General features: G+C 46.8%; 1 protein-coding gene and 1 pseudogene across 1 annotated transcript; one reads left to right on the top strand and one right to left on the bottom strand.

The window, feature by feature from the left end:
* The first annotated feature begins 2,005 nt into the window (after positions 1-2,005).
* Positions 2,006-2,918, top strand: LOC146355182 (olfactory receptor 2AK2-like; annotated as a pseudogene).
* Positions 2,919-14,057: 11,139 nt separating this feature from the next.
* Positions 14,058-15,517, bottom strand: LOC146355181 (uncharacterized). Its single transcript, XM_084829854.1, has 2 exons — positions 14,927-15,517; positions 14,058-14,504 (listed from the first exon to the last, which is right to left on the bottom strand). The coding sequence occupies exons 1-2, from the start codon at positions 15,515-15,517 to the stop codon at positions 14,058-14,060; spliced, it is 1,038 nt and encodes a 345-aa protein (XP_084685980.1).
* Positions 15,518-19,663: the final 4,146 nt, after the last annotated feature.

Raw genomic sequence — 19,663 nt, 5'->3', positions numbered from 1 at the left:
ATTGGTTCAAAATTGGGAAAGGAGTACGACAAGGCTGCATATTGTCACCCTGCTTATTTAACTTATATGCAGAGTACATCATGAGAAATGCCGGGTTGGATGAATCACAGGTCAGAATTAAGATTGCTGGGAGAATTATCAACAACCTCCGATATGCAGACGATACCACCCTAATGGCAGAAAGCGAAGAGGATCTAAAGAGCCTCTTGTTGAGGGTGAAAGAGGAGAGTGCAAAAGCTGGTTTGAAACTCAACATTAAAAAAACTAAGATCATGGCATCTGGCCCCATCACTTCCTGGCATATAGAAGGGGAAGAAATGGAAGCAGTGACAGATTTTACTTTCTTGGGCTCCAAGATCACCACAGATGGTGACTGCAGCCATGAAATTAAAAGACGCTTGCTCCTTGGGAGGAAAGCTATGGCCAACCTAGACAGCATAGTAAGAAGCAGAGACATCACCTTGCTGACAAAGGTCCGTCTAATCAAAGCTATGGTTTTCCCAGTAGTAATGTATGGCTGTGAGAGCTGGACTATAAGGAAGGCTGAGCACCGAAGAATTGATGCTTTCGAACTGTGGTGCTGGAGAAGACTCTTACGAGTCCCCTGGACTGCAAGGAGGTCAAATCAGTCCATCCTAAAGGAAATCAACCCTGAGTGCTCATTGGAAGGACAGATAATGAAGCTGAAGCTCCAATATTTTGGCCACCTAATGCGAAGAGAAAACTCCTTGGAAAAGACCCTGATGCTGGGAAAGACTGAAGGCAAAAGGAGAAGGGGACGGCAGAGGATGAGATGGCTAGATAGCATCACGGATGCAATGAATATGAACTTGAGCACGCTCCGGGAGAGAGCACAGGACAGGAAGGCCTGGCGTGCTATGGTCCATGGGGTCACGAAGAGTCGGACACGACTGAACGACTGAACAACAACAACAACTGTAAGTAGGACTAACATTGGATACAACCCTTTAGGTTTAGGGGGGAGGGGGGCGTTTGGAGTGTGAAATGTTGAGGTAAGTGGCAGGTGGGAGTTGAAGGGATCATGGAACGACAGGTGGGGTGGGTATTTTGTCTGTTGGCAGCAGGATGAGATGGAGAGAGACAGTAGAGTGTAGATGGGAATAGCTGAGTGAGAATAGGTTTAGAAAATCAGTCATTCTAATTGCATTCAGTTTACCATGAATATATTTTCACTGAACACTTCCAAACAAGGCTTTTATTCTGTAATCACCCTGGCCTCAAACACAGAATGTTATGGAGTGGTGCCATGTGGCAACGTCTTTCATTTGTAACCCTCCTATTTTTTTCTCATTGCTTCTTCTGCCTTTTTTCTTACCACAATAAAACCATTAAAGAGGGAAAGACAAAAAATAGGTGCACAATGCCTGTTTAATCTGTTTGGAAGCACCACCCATTGTTCCTGAAATAACCACTCTGTTGTTAGCGCCTGGTAATTGTCACTGAATCACATGCTTAAAGGGTTTGGACACCTTCCTGGATTCTTAAACTTACACAGTACTGTTAGCACAGCAAGATTGCAATAGTAGATTTAACCTAAATGTTGTCTCAGCATTTTACAACTTCTCAATCAGTTCAAATGGGTTTACTTCTGTAACTATGATCAGGTCTGGATCTGACCAATTGTACTTTCAAAATTCTCTTTTGTCTTTCATATTGGGTGCTTCCAGATGGAGGGCTCCAAGTCAAAAAGTATTGTGCCACCATTCCATACCTTCCTCCTTAATGGATGTTTTTTTAATAAGAAAAAAAGATGGGCGTCATGGGAAAACATGGAAGAAGAGTTACAAATGGACATAATTTAGACCCCCTGTACAATTATGTGAATGATGTACAGAGATTGCACAATAAAGGGCACCCTGGAAGCTAATTAATGGTGGGTTTAACAATTCCTTGCCACAGCATTTCCCACAAATTCACTCCTTGTGTCTTCTTTATATAAAATCCAGGTACAGGGAGGAGGAATGGGAGAGGAGAATACAACATCATGGATGGAGTTTTTTTTCTGGCTGGACTGCAGCATCAAAAGTCACCCACCATCTTTCTTGTTGCAATTGTCTTCATGTCCTTTGTTGCTCTGATTGGAAACAACCTCCTTCTTTTTCTAATTCAAAGTGACTCTGGTCTTAAGACCCCAATGTACTTTTTCCTCAGCCAGTTAGTCTTCGTGGACTCTTGCCAAGTTCTATCCATTGTTCCCAAAATGATGGTGAATTTTGTAACTCAGAAGTACGTCATTTCACTCTATGGTTGTGTCATCCAGATTTCTGTCTTTCTGGCCTTGGGAGGAGCAGAATGCCTCATTCTGGCTACCATGTCTTATGACAGGTACGTGGCTATATGCAAGCCTCTGCAGTATCCAGTCCTTATGAGGCGAAAAATCTGTTATATGATGTCAATGGGAGTCTGGTGTTGGTCTTCTGTACAGGCATTGACATGTTCCCTGTATGTATTGCCTCTTTCCTACTGCAAGTCAAACATGATTAATCATTACATGTGTGATTATCCAGCCCTTGTACAGTTGTCCTGCACGGACACTTCTGCATTTGAAAAAATAATGTATCTTGGGGATTTTCTAGCATTTCTCCTGCCTCTCAGTCATTCTTACTTCTTACCTGCCCATCCTCTTGCAGGTCCTGAGGTCCCGTTCCTCTGAGAGAAGCCACAAGGCCTTAGGGACTTGCTTGTCCCATTTGTGTGTAGTGGGGCTCTTCTATGGAGCAGCCATTTTGGTGTACATGACACCTGTGTCCGCCTATTCAGCACAAAAGGCCATGATTAATACGGTGTTTATTACAATTGTACCTGCCATGATGAACCCTTTCATTTACAGCCTGAGGAACCGGGATGTCTTGGCAGCACTGAGAAAACTCTTTGGAAGACACATGTTACACAAATGAGTTTATACAAAGAAAAATGATCAAGTGCACTCTTTTTGAAAAATAGCCTTGTCTACCAGGAGAAATTCAGATGAAAAGAATTTATGACTATGGAAGAAAAAATTACTTGAGAGTATTTTAATTCTATTGTTGTTTTTCATTTGTAACTATAATTAATAATGTATACATATTATGAATTCAGCCAAGCTCCAGCTGGCTCAAATCAGACTGAGTTAGAAATAAGTTCCTTTTAAAATATAAAAATGTGTCTTGCCCTTGGTATGACCTGGTCCTTGCACTCTGATTGTAGGAATGTTTACTAATATGTAAGACTCAAGACCAAACTCAACATGGCATTGATTATAGGGCTGTGCACTGCTTCGGTCCCAATCCCGAATTCTGAAGTGAATCAGGGTGATTTGGACCATTTCAGTCCAAATCTGAAGCAGGTCTGGAGTGGTCCTAAGTGTTTCGGATCACTTCAGACAACTCTTAAGCCCTGACAGCCTGTCTGAGCAAATGTAACAACTTGCTAGAGAAGGGAGTGGCAGACAAGGAGTTGGGCGGGGCGGGGGAACTGAGCCTTGGAAAGTGACATCTCTAGGTGCTATGGCTGAACTTTTAACCCAGCAGTTTGTTTCCTTGCTTTGTACACTTTGTTTTTTGGCTCCTCGCCCTTCTCAATTAGTATTCCTTCCCTTCCCATTTTCAACTCTCTGTATTCTTATAAAAAACCCAAAGAATACAAAACAACAACAACAACACCTCACCACCCCTTTTCTCTTCTATTAGTTGTTGTTGTTCAGTCGTTCAGTCGTGTCCGACTCTTCGTGACCCCATGGACCATAGCACGCCAGGCCTTCCTGTCCTGCGCTCTCTCCCGGAGCGTGCTCAAGTTCATATTCATTCTTCTATTAGGCTTTAGTGTTATTCCCCTTCCCCTCGCCCCTTAGCTTGTAGATAGTTTTTTTTTCTTTATCTGTGTTCCTTTTGGTCTTGTTGTGTATGTGTGTGGTGTGTGAGTGCACTGTACACATTATTGTGCACAAGCACTGTGTGGCCAAAGCAGTGCACTAATACACAGTCCAGTATATACTGTGGGGCAAAGCGCTACACAATGCACAACATATGAAGCATCATCACTGTTGCTGATTTTCCGAGACACTTTGCCTGTTGCTTGTTTTCCCTTGTGTACATCAAGTGACCATAAGAAGAATATGATCAGGCTAGGCTATATGTATTTATAAAATGTTTGCTTCATCTTATCCTTCCAAGGGGAAAGGGCTGCCAAAATGATCAGGGGGCTGGAACGACTTCTCTGTAAAAGGCTTCAATGTCTGGGCTATTTGATTTAGAAGAAAGGCAAGTAAGGGGGGAGGTTTATAAAATTATATGGAGTAGAGGAAGTGCAGCAGTGCAATTAATAAAGAAGCCCCATTGAGTTCAGTCAGTGTGATTTTTCCAGGTAATGTACATTGCAATTTGCAGCCAAAGAGATGTTTAACTTTTCTTTCTTCCTTTAATGAGAGCCTCTTGTCAGTGGCAGATTCTGGACAGATGAGAGGAAAGTACTTTTGCACTTCAAAAAACACACAAAACCTATACCAGAGATTAGGGATTGTGACCACCTAATTGTCACCTTCTGATTAGGATCTCTAATCCCCAGTGTGGTTGACAGGGTTTTTTGGGTTTTTTTTTACCTTTTGTTTTAGTTTCTGAGAAAAGGAAATTTTATGCATGGCTAGCACAAAAACTACTGGACCAAACTGTGACATTTGGCAGGTTCAGTCACCTCCATAGGGGCTGCCAGTTGCCCACATTTCATGCACTTCTGTGGAAGCCCTGAAGAATTACAGCTCTTTGCTTCGAGAGATTTTCTTGAAAAAAGCAAATTTTACTTGTGCCTAGCACAATAACTCCTGGAACAGACTGATATTTGGCAATTTCAGTCAGCTCCAATGGGGCTGACAGGTCCCCAAAGTTAATGTATTTATCATAAAAACTTTAAAAGTTTTGTCATTTCTGTTTTCCAATGTAAGTCCATGGGAATGTAAAATCTGAATAATTCGGATATCCGAATCCAAAGCTGATTGGATCAGGTCTGAATCAGTCTGAAGTGAATCAGGGCTGATTCAGAAGATCCAAATTGGCCTCTGAAGTGAATCAGGGGTTCCATGCACAGCCCTAATTAATTACATGAATGCAATTAAAGTGCATGTTATTTTAATTAAATAGCAGCTGTGGTGGGCGAAGCAGGATTGGGATCATCGAGGGCAGGAAGGGAGCTTAATCCTTCTCCCCCATACTGTGGTCCAGACAAAAATCCCTCCCCCGCCCCGCCAAGCTGCTATTCGCATCAGGAGGGATGCTTCCATTAACGCTAATAGAAAGAGCAGCTGAAGGGTGAGGATTTTCATTGGAACCAGATGGCTCTGGAAAGTTCAGAAGCAGGACATTACCTTTCCCATGTTCCCAGCAACTGTTTTTCAGAGGCACTAGGGATGTACGAATTCCTTACCTGGCTCTGCGGAGGGGCATCCGCGGTGGGGGGGAGGCGCGCCGTCCCTCCCCCCGGAATCCTCGACGGGGAGGAGGCGCTCCGTCCCTCCCCCCAGAATCCTGCCCTGCCGGCTCCGCTCCGCAGCCAAGCCGCGGAGCTGCTGGCCAGCTCCAGCCGCCCGCACCCAGACATCCGGCCACTGGGCAGCCCTGCAGGGACACAAATGGTGACTGTCGTAGCCACCGCCATTTGCGTCCCTGTATTGAGCCATGATAGGCTACGTAAATATTTACGTAGCCTATCACAGCAGGGGGAAAAACCCCAGCGTACGCAAATGGCAGTAGCCACCGCCATTTGAGTACGCTGGGGTTCCCCCCCCTCTTGCCGTGATAGGCTACGTAAATACATACGTAGCCTATCACGGACTCCGCAGGGATGCAAATTGCATCCCTGCGTTAGCCATGATAGGCTTTGTAAGTATTTACGTAGCCTATCATGGCTATGAAGAGGAGGAAGCGAATGGTGGCTGCAGGACGGCCGCCATTCGCAAAGCAGTGCGGACGGGAACAGGTAAGTGCTCCATTTCGCGGACCTTTCATGGGGTGGGGGTGGCGGGGACTTTGTCCCGCGCACCTTTCTTGGGGTGGGAGGTGGGGGCTTCGTTCCACAATGGATTTCAGGGGGTCGAATGCACTGGAATTCGGAATTAGCGGAATTCTCTGACATCCCTAAGAGGCACACTGCCTGCAATACTGGAGGCAGCATATAGCTATCCTGACTAGTAGCCATTAATAGCCTTCTAGCAGAGATTACAGTCTTCCAGCTGAGCTATTTAAAATCCTAAAAGATGATGCTGTTAAACTGCTGCATTCAATATGCCAACAAATCTGGAACACTCAACAGTGGCCACAAGACTGGAAAAGGTCAGTTTACATTCCAATTCCAAAGAAGGGCAACGCCAAAGAGTGTTCAAACTACTGCACAATTGCGCTCATTTCACATACCAGCAAGGTGATGCTCAAAATCCTACAAGCTAGGCTTCAGCAGTATGCGAACTGAGAACTACCGGAAGTACAAGCTGGGTTTCGAAGAGGCAGAGGAACTAGAAATCAAATCGCCAACATTCGCTGCATCATGGAGAAAGCAAGAGAATTCCAGAAAAACATCTATTTCTGCTTCATTGACTACGCTAAAGCCTTTGATTGTGTGGATCACAACAAACTGTGGCAAATTCTGAAAGAGATGGGAGTCCCAGACCACCTTACCTGTCTCCTGAGAAACCTGTACGAGGGTCAAGAAGCAACAGTAAGAACCAGACATGGAACAACCGAGTGGTTCAAAATTGGGAAAGGAGTACGACAAGGCTGCATATTGTCACCCTGCTTATTTAACTTATATGCAGAGTACATCATGAGAAATGCCGGGCTGGATGAATCACAGGTCGGAATTAAGATTGCTGGGAGAATTATCAACAACCTCCGATATGCAGACGATACCACCCTAATGGCAGAAAGCAAAGAGGATCTAAAGAGCCTCTTGTTGAGGGTGAAAGAAGAGAGTGCAAAAGCTGGTTTGAAACTCAACATTACAAAAATAAAGATCATGCATCTGGCCCCATCACTTCCTGGCATATAGAAGGGGAAGAAATGGAAGCAGTGACAGATTTTACTTTCTTGGACTCCAAGATCACCGCAGACGGTGACTGTAGCCATGAAATTAAAAGACGCTTGCTCCTTGGGAGGAAAGCTATGGCAAACCTAGACAGCATAGTAAGAAGCAGAGACATCACCTTGCCGACAAAGGTCCGCATAATCAAAGCTATGGTTTTCCCAGTAGTAATGTATGGCTGTGAGAGCTGGACTACAAGGAAGGCTGAGCGCCGAAGAATTGATGCTTTCAAACTGTGGTGCTGGAGAAGACTCTTATGAGTCCCCTGGACTGCAAGGAGGTCAAATCAGTCCATCCTAAAAGAAATCAACCCTGACTGCTCATTGGAAGGACAGATAATGAAGCTGAAGCTCAAATATTTTGGCCACCTAATACGAAGAGAAAACTCTCTGGAAAAGACCCTGATGCAGGGAAAGATGGAAGGCAAAAGGAGAAGGGGACGGCAGAGGATGAGATGGCTAGATAGCATCACCGATGCAATGAATATGAACTTGAGCACACTCCGGGAGAGAGCGCAGGACAGGAAGGCCTGGCGTGCTATGGTCCATGGGGTCACGAAGAGTTGGACACAACTGAACGACTGAACATCGATACAGGGAAATGGTGTATCTCTGAGTTGCAAAATTCACTGCCAGTTGGGGAACAATTGAGAGAATCTGGCAGAGGTCCATGAAGGCCAAGTGACTGAGGAAATAGTACATTGGGGTCTGTAGACCAGCATCTGTTTCAATCAGAAAAAGGAGGAGGCTGTTTCCCACCAGAGCAATACAGAACACGAAGAGAACTACACCAAGAAAAACGGTGGGAGATTTTTGATGAAGAAGCCCAACAAGAACAAACTCTGTCCATGATGTTGCATTCTCCCTTCTCATGCCTCCTTCATTTGCCCAGATTTCACCTAAAAATGGGAATGAAAGTCACATGCCATGAGTCAGGAGGAAGGAGCTTAGAAAAAGAGAAGGTGTTCAGTTGGGCAATTTCAGGGAGGCGGGAAGGTGCTTGGGAGCAGCCAGGCAATTATGCTGACAATGATATCGTAAGTTATAAGACATACAAGACACAGATGTCATCCTCATAAGCCATATCAGTGATCAACAGTAGACAATTGAATACATAATCAATCATACATATGTAATTACCAAAGCGTTGATTGCATAAACATTATTACTCGGTTGGGATTTGTAAGACAGTGATATGCGGTATGTGTATACATGCAAAAAAAAAACCATGCACACAGCTCTGACAAATGTACCAAACAAATTTAAACTCCAACAGTAGTCTTCAAATGAATTAAAATACTTTGTGTGCAATGTACAATGATGCTGTCCCCATGTGTGTGCTGCTCCGCTCGTGCATTTCATCCTGAGAGACAGGCTAGTCTAAATACTTCACGTCTTACACAGGAGAGGCTAAAAGACGACATGTGAGTCAGTTGTATTGCCACTTGTTTGGAACATAAAAACCTCCTCTCAGTGACATTACGAGAGGGAAAGGTAACTGGGAGCCAAATCCAGCCTCCAAAGCTTTCCATCTAGCCCAGGGTTGGGCAACTTTCAGGAATCTGGGGGCCAATTTCAGCCCAGCCAGGGACCAAACCCCTGCCCCACGCTGTCACATTTGTCACTGCGCAGCAATGGCAAGAAAAGGGCCTGCTTAGCTTTGTTTTAAAGCAAAATAGGCCTGTTTGCCACCAGCACACCACGAAATTTTGGCAGCGAACTGCCAGGGTTTTTTGCTGCCACTCAGGGCCAGCCTTAGGGGTGGGTGAGCTGGGCGGTTGCCCAGGGTGCTGAGCTGAGGGGGGCACCAAGCTAAGTTGAGGGGGCCACCAAGCTGGGCTGAGGGGGATGCCAAGCTGAGCTCAGTGGCTATTTTTTATTTATTTATTATTCATTACATTTATATCCTACCTATTTTCTTCCTTAAGGAACCCAAGGCAGCATACATAATCCTCCTCCTCTCCGTTTTATCCTCACAACAACAACCCTGTGAGGTAGGTTGGGCTGAGAGTCTGTGACTGGCCCAAAATCACCCAGTGAGCTTCATGGCTGAGTGGGGACTAGAACTCAGATCTCCCGACTCCCAGTCCAACACTCTAGCTGCTACAGTACACCATGCTGGTTTTTTTTAATGTACTATCTGCAGAGAGGTGGGGTGGCAAAAACAAGTGTCTGTAACCTCTTTTTCATGTTTCGACAGGCTGTTGGTATACAAACTACAAAAATGATCTTCCTTCCATCAGCTTTAAAGTATATTTCTTTTTCAAGTTCCACTTTGATGTCAATTGTGCTGGGTAAAAAAATCAGCAGAACACAGTTTTACTTTGAGGCAACATTACCACTTCAATTACTGTAAACACTATAAGCAATATATAAGTAATAATAAAATAAAGCTGTAAGTGGTCAGCCAGATTCCTTTTTTATTTATAACTTTTCTTTATTATTTTTGAAGATAACAATAACGAATATTGTAAAATAAAGAATGCTTACCAAAAGATAGAACCTGCTAAAAAACAAAAAATATTGAAAGTAAAACCTGTGATAGTTCTGCTGTGTCACACAGCAGCACTGCCACTGCTCAGAATGTGACTTTTCCAGGTCTGGCTTGTGCAAAATGAAGCACGGTGGCTGAAAGATCAAGTGCCTTTTCAGCTTCTTGCCATTGTCTAAAACCTTTTCAGCAACAGTTTTTGAGAAATGATGTTTGTTCTCATCTAGAGGAAAAGCCATATCCTCGATTTTACTCAGTCCATGGGAAACCACTGTATCTAGAAATCCAGGATGCATTACTTTGGGCCACAATGCAGGAACAGAAGTACTGTTGGTAGGTGTGGTAGTTTGGGGTTCCTTCTCTTTTACTATTTCAGCAGGCCTCTCATTGGAGGCAGAGCTCTCACCATCTTCAACATTCATGGAAACTGGATTGTCTACACTGTTCTCGTTGAGCACTCCCACATTCATAACACTACCATGTGAAGAAATCCTTGCTTCAGAAGCCTGAAGGAATTTCTTCATACTACCTGCATTTTTCTGCAACTGGCTCAGTTGCTGTGTTTTGTGTTTTCTGTTCTGAGCCCCAGACAGTTTTTTAGAAATCATTTTCACAAATACTCCAGTCAAAACACTTCTATATACACCCCGCCATGGTAGGCGGCATGGTGGTATCAGCCTCACTTCTGCTACAAAACTGGGTGGCATACAAGGCAGTTGTTAGTCCTGTGGTTGCTACAGCTCTGTATTTTGGGGCAATGGTAATTTTCAAAGTTAAAAAAGCAGCAAGGGAAGAAGACTGAAGGAGAAGCTACAGCGTGGGAGACTGTAGTATATGGCAATACTGTCCCCTTAAGGGTGCAATCCGATGGAGATAGTCAGCCGCCTCCGAACTCGGAGGTGAGCAACTATCCAATGCAGGGTGGGCGGAGTGCAGGGGGGATTTTCTCCATACTCTAGCCGCCCTGCATTTGCAGTTGATTTTGACTGTCTAGACAGGGCTCCCCAGAGCAGGGGGTGGGGAGGCTGGACAGTGCATAGGAAGCATTGTAACAGTGCGTCTGCTGTCCCCTCCCCTCCCTGCCCCCAGGAGCCCCCCCTTTCCCCCCACTCTGTGCTCCTCTTATGAGCAGAGAGCCGGGGATGAACTGTGCCACCTATGAGGCAGCAGGGGAAGGGGCGGGGTGTCAGTTTTCTGGGTACCAACCTTGGAGCGCTGCCTCCGAGCCCAGTTCCCAGAAAACACAAAGTCCTATGGCCATCTAGCCGCTGTCTGGTGGCCATAGGATTGCACCCTAAGACTGCTTATACCACTCTAGCAGAAGGTCTACGTCTTGTAGCTGAGGTGGGAGTGTTGGAGTTTAGGGAAGAGCTTGATTTTGTGTGCATGCTGAACATAATAAAGAAGACAGGCCTGCAACTCCATTAGAGTCAGCTTTTCAGAGGCACGCAGACCACATGACGGAGTTCATTGGGATCCTAGAACTGGCGCACGAGTGCACTGCATGCAGAGCAGCAAATAAGACGTAGCTCGCTCTGGGCCTTTTTCATAGATGTTGCTGGGGAAAAGCCAGGGATTACCTGATCTGCTGGATAGGACCCCTCCCTGTTTCTACCATCAACGCCAACCAAGGATGGCATCGACTAGCAAGGGAAGAGGGGTGTTGTGGAGGCGCACAGAGATAGTGGACTTGCGTAGGGGTGTACGAACCCCACTCACTGTTCCGGTTCAGGGTGCCCGCAGGGGGGGGAGGTGATCCATCCCTCCCCCCGGAATCCTCCCTGGCCGGCTCCGCTCCGCGGCAAGTCCGTGGAGCCGCCTTCGGGGCCCATCCGCAGCCGGACTTCCGTCCGCTGCTGGTCTGCGGCCGCAAATGGCGTCCGGTGTAGCGCAAATGGCATCTAGCGTCTGCTGCCCCAGTCTGCGTCCATGCTTTAGCCGTGATAGGCTATGTAAATATTTACGTAGCCTATCACAGCAAAGAGTAGTGACACAAATGGTGTCCACTACACTGGACACCACTTGCGGCCACAGACCGGGGCAGTGGACGGCAGCAGACGGACCCAGACCAGCTGGTGGCAGGTAGGGTCCGTCCAGGGAGAATTTCACAGGGTGGCGGAGGGGAGTGGTCCATTCCACCACAGACTCCTGGGGGCCGGATTCTAAAGAGTTCATGGCAGAATTCTCCACCATCCCCACTTGCTAGACATTTGGGGGGAGCAGAAAATCCAGGAACAGCATCGGAACAGCCACAGGAACCTGGACTTGTTTGAGGAGATCTCCAGACAGACGACTGCACAGGGTCACCGCTGTATCGCCATTGAGTGCAGAAGAAAGACCAAGCCCATGCGCCAGGACTACAGGAGGGTGGTTAACCACAAATCCAGGTCAGGGAACAATGCTGCGACCTGACTGTATTATGCGGAGCTCCACGGCATTCTCCAGGGGGATGCCACCATTCGCCCGAAGTGCTTTTCCAGAAGTTTGCAGATTGCTCTTGGCGCCACGCACGTCGAGGTTTCAGACATTCAGGAAGCATGACGGCTGGAGATGTTGGAGGGATTGTTGGAAGAGGGGGATCGTGTTCCCTTGGAGAGGCATGACATTGGTAGGTGCTGGGGACCGGGTTTGTGTCTCAAGTGGTGAACACGGGGCATTGGGTGTCCTCTGGGGGGAAGGCAACAGTGTCAGATGTGGGCAAAGGGAGCAGAACAGCACCATGTCTAGGAAGAGACAGCCCCCAGGGTTTATCCCAGCCATCATTGCCCTGCTGGGGGCAATCACCCACCCTTTCTCTGGAAGGCCCAGGTGTTGCTCACAGCCGCACGCCCCCCCCTCACCACACCTGCCACAGGCGCACCCACAAACACACAGAGAGGGCAACATCCCAGGGCTGACCTGCACTGCGCCTATCAGTCCAGCTTGGCTGACCAGCATGTAGCCACAGCTCATGCACCATCCTATAGTGGGGCAGCTCTGCTCCTGGGGGTGGGGGCCCTGAGTGCTGCTCCAGGGCCTTAAATTTTGTCCTGGCCTGCAGGGGGGAGCAAGGGAACCCTGCCTGCAAGAACCCCCTCGCTACCGCCCTGTATACAGCCTCATTGCTGCACATAGAGCTGTGCATAACGCGCTCTGCACACTCGCCCTAAAGAAGCAGCCACAGCATCAGCTCGACCTCCCTCTCCTGCCAATATGCGAGCCTGCGCGACGCCATTTTTTTTTGGCAGCAGAATAACACCGGGGGATTTTTGACAGCAAAAAACACAACAGAGATAGAAACCACAACTCCCCCACACACACACACGTGACCTAGCACCATGGGCTTTCCAAGACATGTCCCCTCATCGCGATCCTCCCCTGTTCTCCCACATGAACTCACAAAGCGTCCTCCCAACCTCATTCCCCTGCTCATTATGCAAGTTGTTGCCATTCACCCGGAAGCCCCCGGGTGTCCAACACAAAATGGTTATTGTTCCCAGACACCTCTGTCAAAGCCGCCCCATTCATCTCGCAGATATTATGTAGAATGACACATGCCGAAATCACCAATGGAACATTTTCCTCTGCCACCTAGGAATGTACGAAAGTCACTTACCTTTTACGAAATTTGATTCGCGGTGGGGGGGAGACGCTCCGTCCCTCTCCCCGAAATTCTGGCCAGGGGGGGAGGCATCCTGTCTTTCCCCCCTGAAATTCTGGCCGGGGGGGCGCCCCGTCCCTCCCGCTGCGAATCCTGGCCGGCCGGGTCTGCAAATGGCGGCGGCCGTAGCCACCGCCGTTTGCGTCCCTGCAGTCAGCCGTGATAGGCTACGTAAATGTTTACGTAGCCTATCACGGCTGAGTTAAAAAAAAAACACGCGTGTACGCAAATGGCAGCGTCCATGGGCACTGCGATTTGCGTTCCTTATTTTGGCACATCTAGTCTACGTAAACATTTACGTAGACTACGGCGAAAATAAGGGGAACGCAAATAGCGTAGACACTACGCTATTTGCGTTCCCCTTATTTTCGCAGTAGTCTACGTAAATGTTTATGTAGACTAGACGTGCCAAAATAAGGAACACAAATGGCGGCGCCCATGGGTGCCGCCATTTGCATACGTGCGGGTTTTTGTTTTTGTTTTAACTCAGCCGTGATAGGCTACGTAAACATTTACGTAGCCTATCACAGTATTTTTTAAAAATCTAGCCGTAATAGGCTACGTAAATCTTTACGTAGCCTATCATGTTTTTGTTTTGTTTTTTAACTTGGAAATGGCGGCGGCGGCAGCCAGTCGGAAGACCGGCTGCCGCAGCCGCCGAACCGCCGCCAGAGCCGCCGCCGCCAGGGAGATTCGCCCAAGGTAAGTCCTGTCCCGGGGGGAGTGGGGGGGCAGACCGTTTCACCACCAATTTCGGGGGGCCAAATGCGCTGGCATTCGGCCTCCCCGAGATTCGTGGCGAAATTCTCTGACATCCCTACTGCCACCTCCAGTCATCCAGCGAGACATCTCGACCTGCTTTTCAGCCTGCCAAAACACGCTCCACCACGTTTCTGGCTCTGCAGGGGCAGTGGTTGAAGTGAGCCTCCTGTTGCAAGAGGTGTCCCCCAAAGGGCTTCATCAGCCAACGACGCACGGGGTAAGCTCTGTTGGCCAGTATCAGTGGTGGAATAAGCACACCGCCCAGTCTCCACATCAGGTTCCCTGGGACAAGTGCCCCAGCATCCATGGCCTCACACAGCACGGAGTTCCAAAACATGTAGGCATCATGGTTTCGCCCACTCCATCCGATCTCGACATTGATAAAATGTCCTGCATGGTCCATTGTGCCTTGCAAAAGCATTGAATAGTAGTGCTTCCTATTGATAAATTCTCTGCCCTGTCTAATCTGGTAAACAAAGGACAAATGCATCCCGTTGCAAGCCGCAGATGCCCCAGGGAACCCAAGGGCGGAGAAGCCAAGCATCGCCTGGAGAGAGAGGAGAGAGCATATTTGGTAAGAGGCAGCCAAAGCATGACTGATTGTTGCCAAGCAACAGATGCATCCTGCTAGTGCCTCCATCTCCACGCACACTTGCCTGGACAAGGCCCGTCAAGCACAAAGCACACCGCGCCAGCTTCCAGGGTCACATGACACAGTCCTGTACGCGTGCACGCACGCATGCACGCACACACACACACATCCAGGAAGACAGTGATCACCATTAACGGAAGAGTACTTGTGAAAATCTCCATGGAGCATATTGTTCCCGCCCCATGTATGTGAACCTCACCTCTAGCCCACTGTAGTAAATGGAGCTGTGATTCTTCGAAGATGTGAAGTTTCGAAGATGCTCCATCGCCCCCCCAAAAGCTGCATGCCCCACCCATCCGTTCACAAACCACACTCACCATGTCCACGTCGCCGAGGGTCACCGCTCCCTGCAGTACAGCATGCTCCAGAGCAAGGCAGACCTCCACAAAGATTTCCGCGACCATCCATTTACCAATGCTGAACTGCTCCGCCATGCTTTTGTACAAGGACTGATTGGCGAGCTTCCAAATGGCGATGGCCACCCTCTTCTCCACCAGGATTGCTCTGCGCATTTGTGTTGAGTGTCTGGTCAATGACGGGGCCACCTCGCCAATGACTTGAAAGAAGGTGCAACAAGGCATCTTGAAGTACTCAATCCAGCGTTCGTCATTCCAGATCTTCAGAACAAGCCTCTCCCACCAGTCCTGGCTGCTCGGGCACACCCAGTACCTCCAGAAAACCCTCGGGATGGGGAGAAAACGCACGTTCTGCACCATGTTGACCATGTTTCGCAGCATCTGTGAACACAGGCTCAGATGGCGATGGTGGTACCATCTCAGTATCCGGAGTTGAGACCTCCTCTGCTGGGATGACAGCTGGTCAAGAGCGATCACTGCCTTAAGAGCGCATATCAGGGCATTGGCAGAGACAAAAAGCAGTCTGTAAAACATGGGCAGTTCTCGAACCATGGCTTCCACCGGGATTCAGAACCAAAACAATATACAACGTATCCAGAAAGAGCTACCAAGGGATCAATGGGGCGAGGTGACGCAGGCGTGGTGACGCAGGCACTCCTCCAATCAGAGCCGCCTTGCTTGGGAGCTGGGGAACAGCGTGGAGCCAGAGTGTGAACCATGCTCCTGCATTCGAGGAGGGAGTGGGCCGGGGAAAACGGGTGAGTGTGGCTAATCACATTTTAATGCAAGTGCATATAATCCAACATGGCCCCAACTTCATTGCGATGGTGGGCGCAATGTAGATTGGCCCCAGGAAATAAGATATTCTCAGTTACTTGAGATATTTCAGTTTATTTTTTGAAGCAGTGAAATGTTTTTATTGTCAAACACAGTGCATCTTTCTTAAAAAGCAGGACTCTCTAGTCTAAATCTACACTGAGAAATGTTTACTTGGCTCCATTGGCTCACTATTTGTAGAGGAACAACAACAGCAACAACAAAAACCCTATGTACATTTTCATTTTGCTGACTCAGAAGCAGCACTTCAGGTATTTCAGTGCTTTAAGTCTCCGAGGATAAATTCTCTCTCCATTCACGTTTAGGGAATTTGGCACCAAGACTTCAATTAAATGAAAAGCTGTGCTGGCTGAAGCTTTGGGGCAGGGGAAATTTGCCATGCAAAGATGTCATATCATGCATTTTGCCTTGCTAAATGTTACAGGGGAAAAGAGGAGGAAATTCCTAATTGGGGAGATTATGGTTATTTGGGGGGTGGGTACCTGATTTTCAGGGGTAGAACTCACCCCCTACTGGTGGTTGCTAAAAGATTTTGTGATCGCTGCCATTTTTTCCCAGGATGTTCATTGGAAGGAGGCATTTTTGGAAAAACAAAATGGTGGCTGCAAGCTGAACAGAGCTGAGAAGAACCCTAGTGGAGATCCCTCCCTAAAACTGTGCACCCTCCAACACTCTTAAAGAGATCAGGTCATTTTGTTTCCTCTTTCCCCACATACTTTCAGGCAAACGTTCAAACTGTTGAGAGTTTGACCCAGCCCTTCTTGATAATGGCCATAACCTTACGTTCTGGCATATATGTAAAGAAACCTTCCAAGATCTACATCTTGTGTCATATCATTACGATCCCATCATGGTAATGCTATGTTCTTCTTGTGCATTTATTAGGGATGTTGGAGAAATCTGCCACGGACTCCCGGAGTCCGTGGCGGAATGGCCTCTGTCCCCCCGAAATCCTCCCGGGATGGACCTACCTGGTGGCGGATGCAGTGGCGGCGGATGCGGTGGCGGCAGCTGTGGCGGCAGCTGAAGCGGTGGCGGCGGCTCCAGCCGCAAATGGCGGCTGTCATAGCGGCCACCATTTGCATCCCTACGCTAGCCCGTGATAGGCTACGTATATATTTACATAGCCTATCACGGCTAAAGCAGGGATGCAAATGGCGTAGGGGATGCCATTTGCATCCCTGCTTTAGCCGTGATTAGCTACGTAAATATATATATAGCCTACCACGGCCTAGCGTAGGGATGCAAATGGTTTTCCCTACGCAGGACGCCATTTGCGTCCGCATAAGCCTGGCAGCGAATGGAGGCCCCGCTGCGGATTGGCCTGGCTGGCGGCTCTGCGGACTGACCGCGGAGCGGAGCCGGCTGGGCAGGATTCCAGGGGGGAGGAACGGATCACCTCCCCCCCGTCAAGGATTCCGGGGGGAGGAATGGATCACCTCCCCCCACCCACGGACCCCAGTGGAGCCAGGTAAGTGGGGTTTCGTACACCCCTAGCATTTATACCTTGTAGGACACACAATGACATTTCTTGCAGTATTTTGGATAATGTGGATTAAAAAGCAAGAAATAACATTTAGCAAGGTATGTAGAATGTGTAATATGCCCCAACAGTTATCACTGCATTTCAATACCGCTATAAAGCAGTAGTGTAGATCTAGCCTAGAAAAATTTCTAAACTTAGCTTCAAAAATGGAAAGCACATAATTTGCCCCAGCTTTTAGTTCCTCCAGCTCATTGTATTTTCCCGGTCCTCTACATTACAGGTGTGCACATGTGGCAAGGCAAAACACCGCCAAAATAAAAATAAAAATCTTGATGTGATATTGTGTATGATTACATGAAGATTTGTTTTGTGTAGTGTTTTACTGATGTGCACATGTGGCCCTACACACCGGTAAAACACCACAAAAAAGAATCATGATACAACGGTATATACAAGGCATCATTTACTACTTTGCAGTGTTTTATCAATTCATACATGTGGACTGGAAAGATAGAGTGGGTAGAGGGGAGAAGACAAACACAGAGATGGACATTGTGCACTATTTTGTCTTTGTTGTTTTACCCATTTAAAAAACAAATGAACAAACAGGTACTCAGAGAAATGTCACTACCTTTTAACTTAACAAACATCACAGGGTGTTTTTAAGTTTAAAAGGAATGGAAACATGGATACAGCCCTGAGATCCTAGGAGAAAGGTTAGATAAAAATGTGTGATAACTAATAGCAGGCTACATTCCAAAGCTTTGTAATGATTTTATAGAAACACAAAACTGTATTCGGCCCAAAATCAGGGTAGGCATGAGATGGAATATTCTCCTTCAGACAAATTCCTGTTTGGGATAACTGTGTGTATCAAGTGTATCCTGTGTTTGATCATTGTATTATGTTTGATGTGCTTGGATGTTACATCCTTTTGTTATAAATTGAAATTCAGTAAAATTGTTTTTTTTTAAAGACAGGCTTCAGCCCTGAATATCTGAAGAACAGAAAAGTTTTACTTCGAGTGAATGGGATAACAGAATCATTTAAGAACTGGAAAATAATTGGTACTGAAGAAAATTATATCAAACAGGCTAGCTCATCTCATGTACATTTTAAAGTGCCATTCAGGCAGAGTGCGATAGTAAACACAAAGTGTGTGGTGTCAGGTCCACCCCTTATATGAAATCTAGTTTTTAAAATATATGTTTCTCTTTGTTAGTTGCCTTGGGTGTACCTGGATGGTAAGGTTGGATATAAAGAAATTAAATGAATGTTTTTGTATTTATCTGTCGGTGAACTATCTGCAAAACATTTTGTGTATATGAAAATGGGTTACATTACAGAATAGTATCACAGTTCATCTCAGTACAAACAGTGCATGACCTATACAGTCATTAGGAATTACACACCTGTTTTGACTGCAAGTCTTTGCATCAGTCAGTTGAAAAAAATGTTTTAGGGTTTTGATTTGTTTTAAGAAACTTAATACTCAGCTGAAAAGTATTGATGCGCCAGATGATTTACTTAAATCTTATTGGGCACCTCTACCTTGTTGTTGTTCAGTCGTTTAGTCATGTCCGACTCTTCGTGACACCATGGACCATAGCACGCCAGGCCTTCCTGTCCTGCGCTCTCTCCCGGAGTGTGCTCAAGTTCATATTCATTGCCTCGGTGATGCTATCTAGCCATCTCATCCTCTGTCGTCCCCTTCTCCTTTTGCCTTCAGTCTTTCCCAGCATCAGGGTCTTTTCCAGAGAGTTTTCTCTTCGCATTAGGTGGCCAAAATATTTGAGCTTCAGCTTCAGTATCTGTCCTTCCAATGAGCACTCAGGGTTGATTTCCTTTAGGATTTGACCTCCTTGCAGTCCAGGGGACTCGTAAGAGTCTTCTCCAGCACCACAGTTCGAAAGCATCAATTCTTCGGCGCTCAGCCTTCCTTATAGTCCAGCTCTCACAGCCATACATTACTACTGGGAAAACCATAGCTTTGATTAGACGGACCTTTGTCGGCAAGGTGATGTCTCTGCTTCTTACTATGCTGTCTAGGTTTGCCATAGCTTTCCTCCCAAGGAGCAAGCGTCTTTTAATTTCATGGCTCCCTCAAATTATCCACTGTGACTTAGGTGAAACAGGTTACTTATAACTGTCCTTCTATGGAAAAAATGTATGCCCTACATTTTTCAGAAAAGAGAGACCAATCATTCTGCATTAATGAAATAATGAAATAGGTTGATTTTATTTTTTAGTCAAAACCAGGAAAATACCGTCATCTATATTCATGGCTGTAGAGGAACAAGTGTTTCTTAGTTCTTTTACACAGATCTGATTTTTTAAAAATTCTTAACTCTGAACTCTTTGATCTAACTTACTAA

This window comes from Heloderma suspectum, chromosome 2, assembly GCF_057233095.1.
Source record: "Heloderma suspectum isolate Gila_16-S chromosome 2, 16-S_ref, whole genome shotgun sequence".
Lineage (NCBI taxonomy): Eukaryota > Metazoa > Chordata > Lepidosauria > Squamata > Helodermatidae > Heloderma > Heloderma suspectum.
The sequence above is the reverse complement of the archived record's forward strand: the minus strand, read 5'-3'. Positions and strand labels throughout refer to the sequence as shown.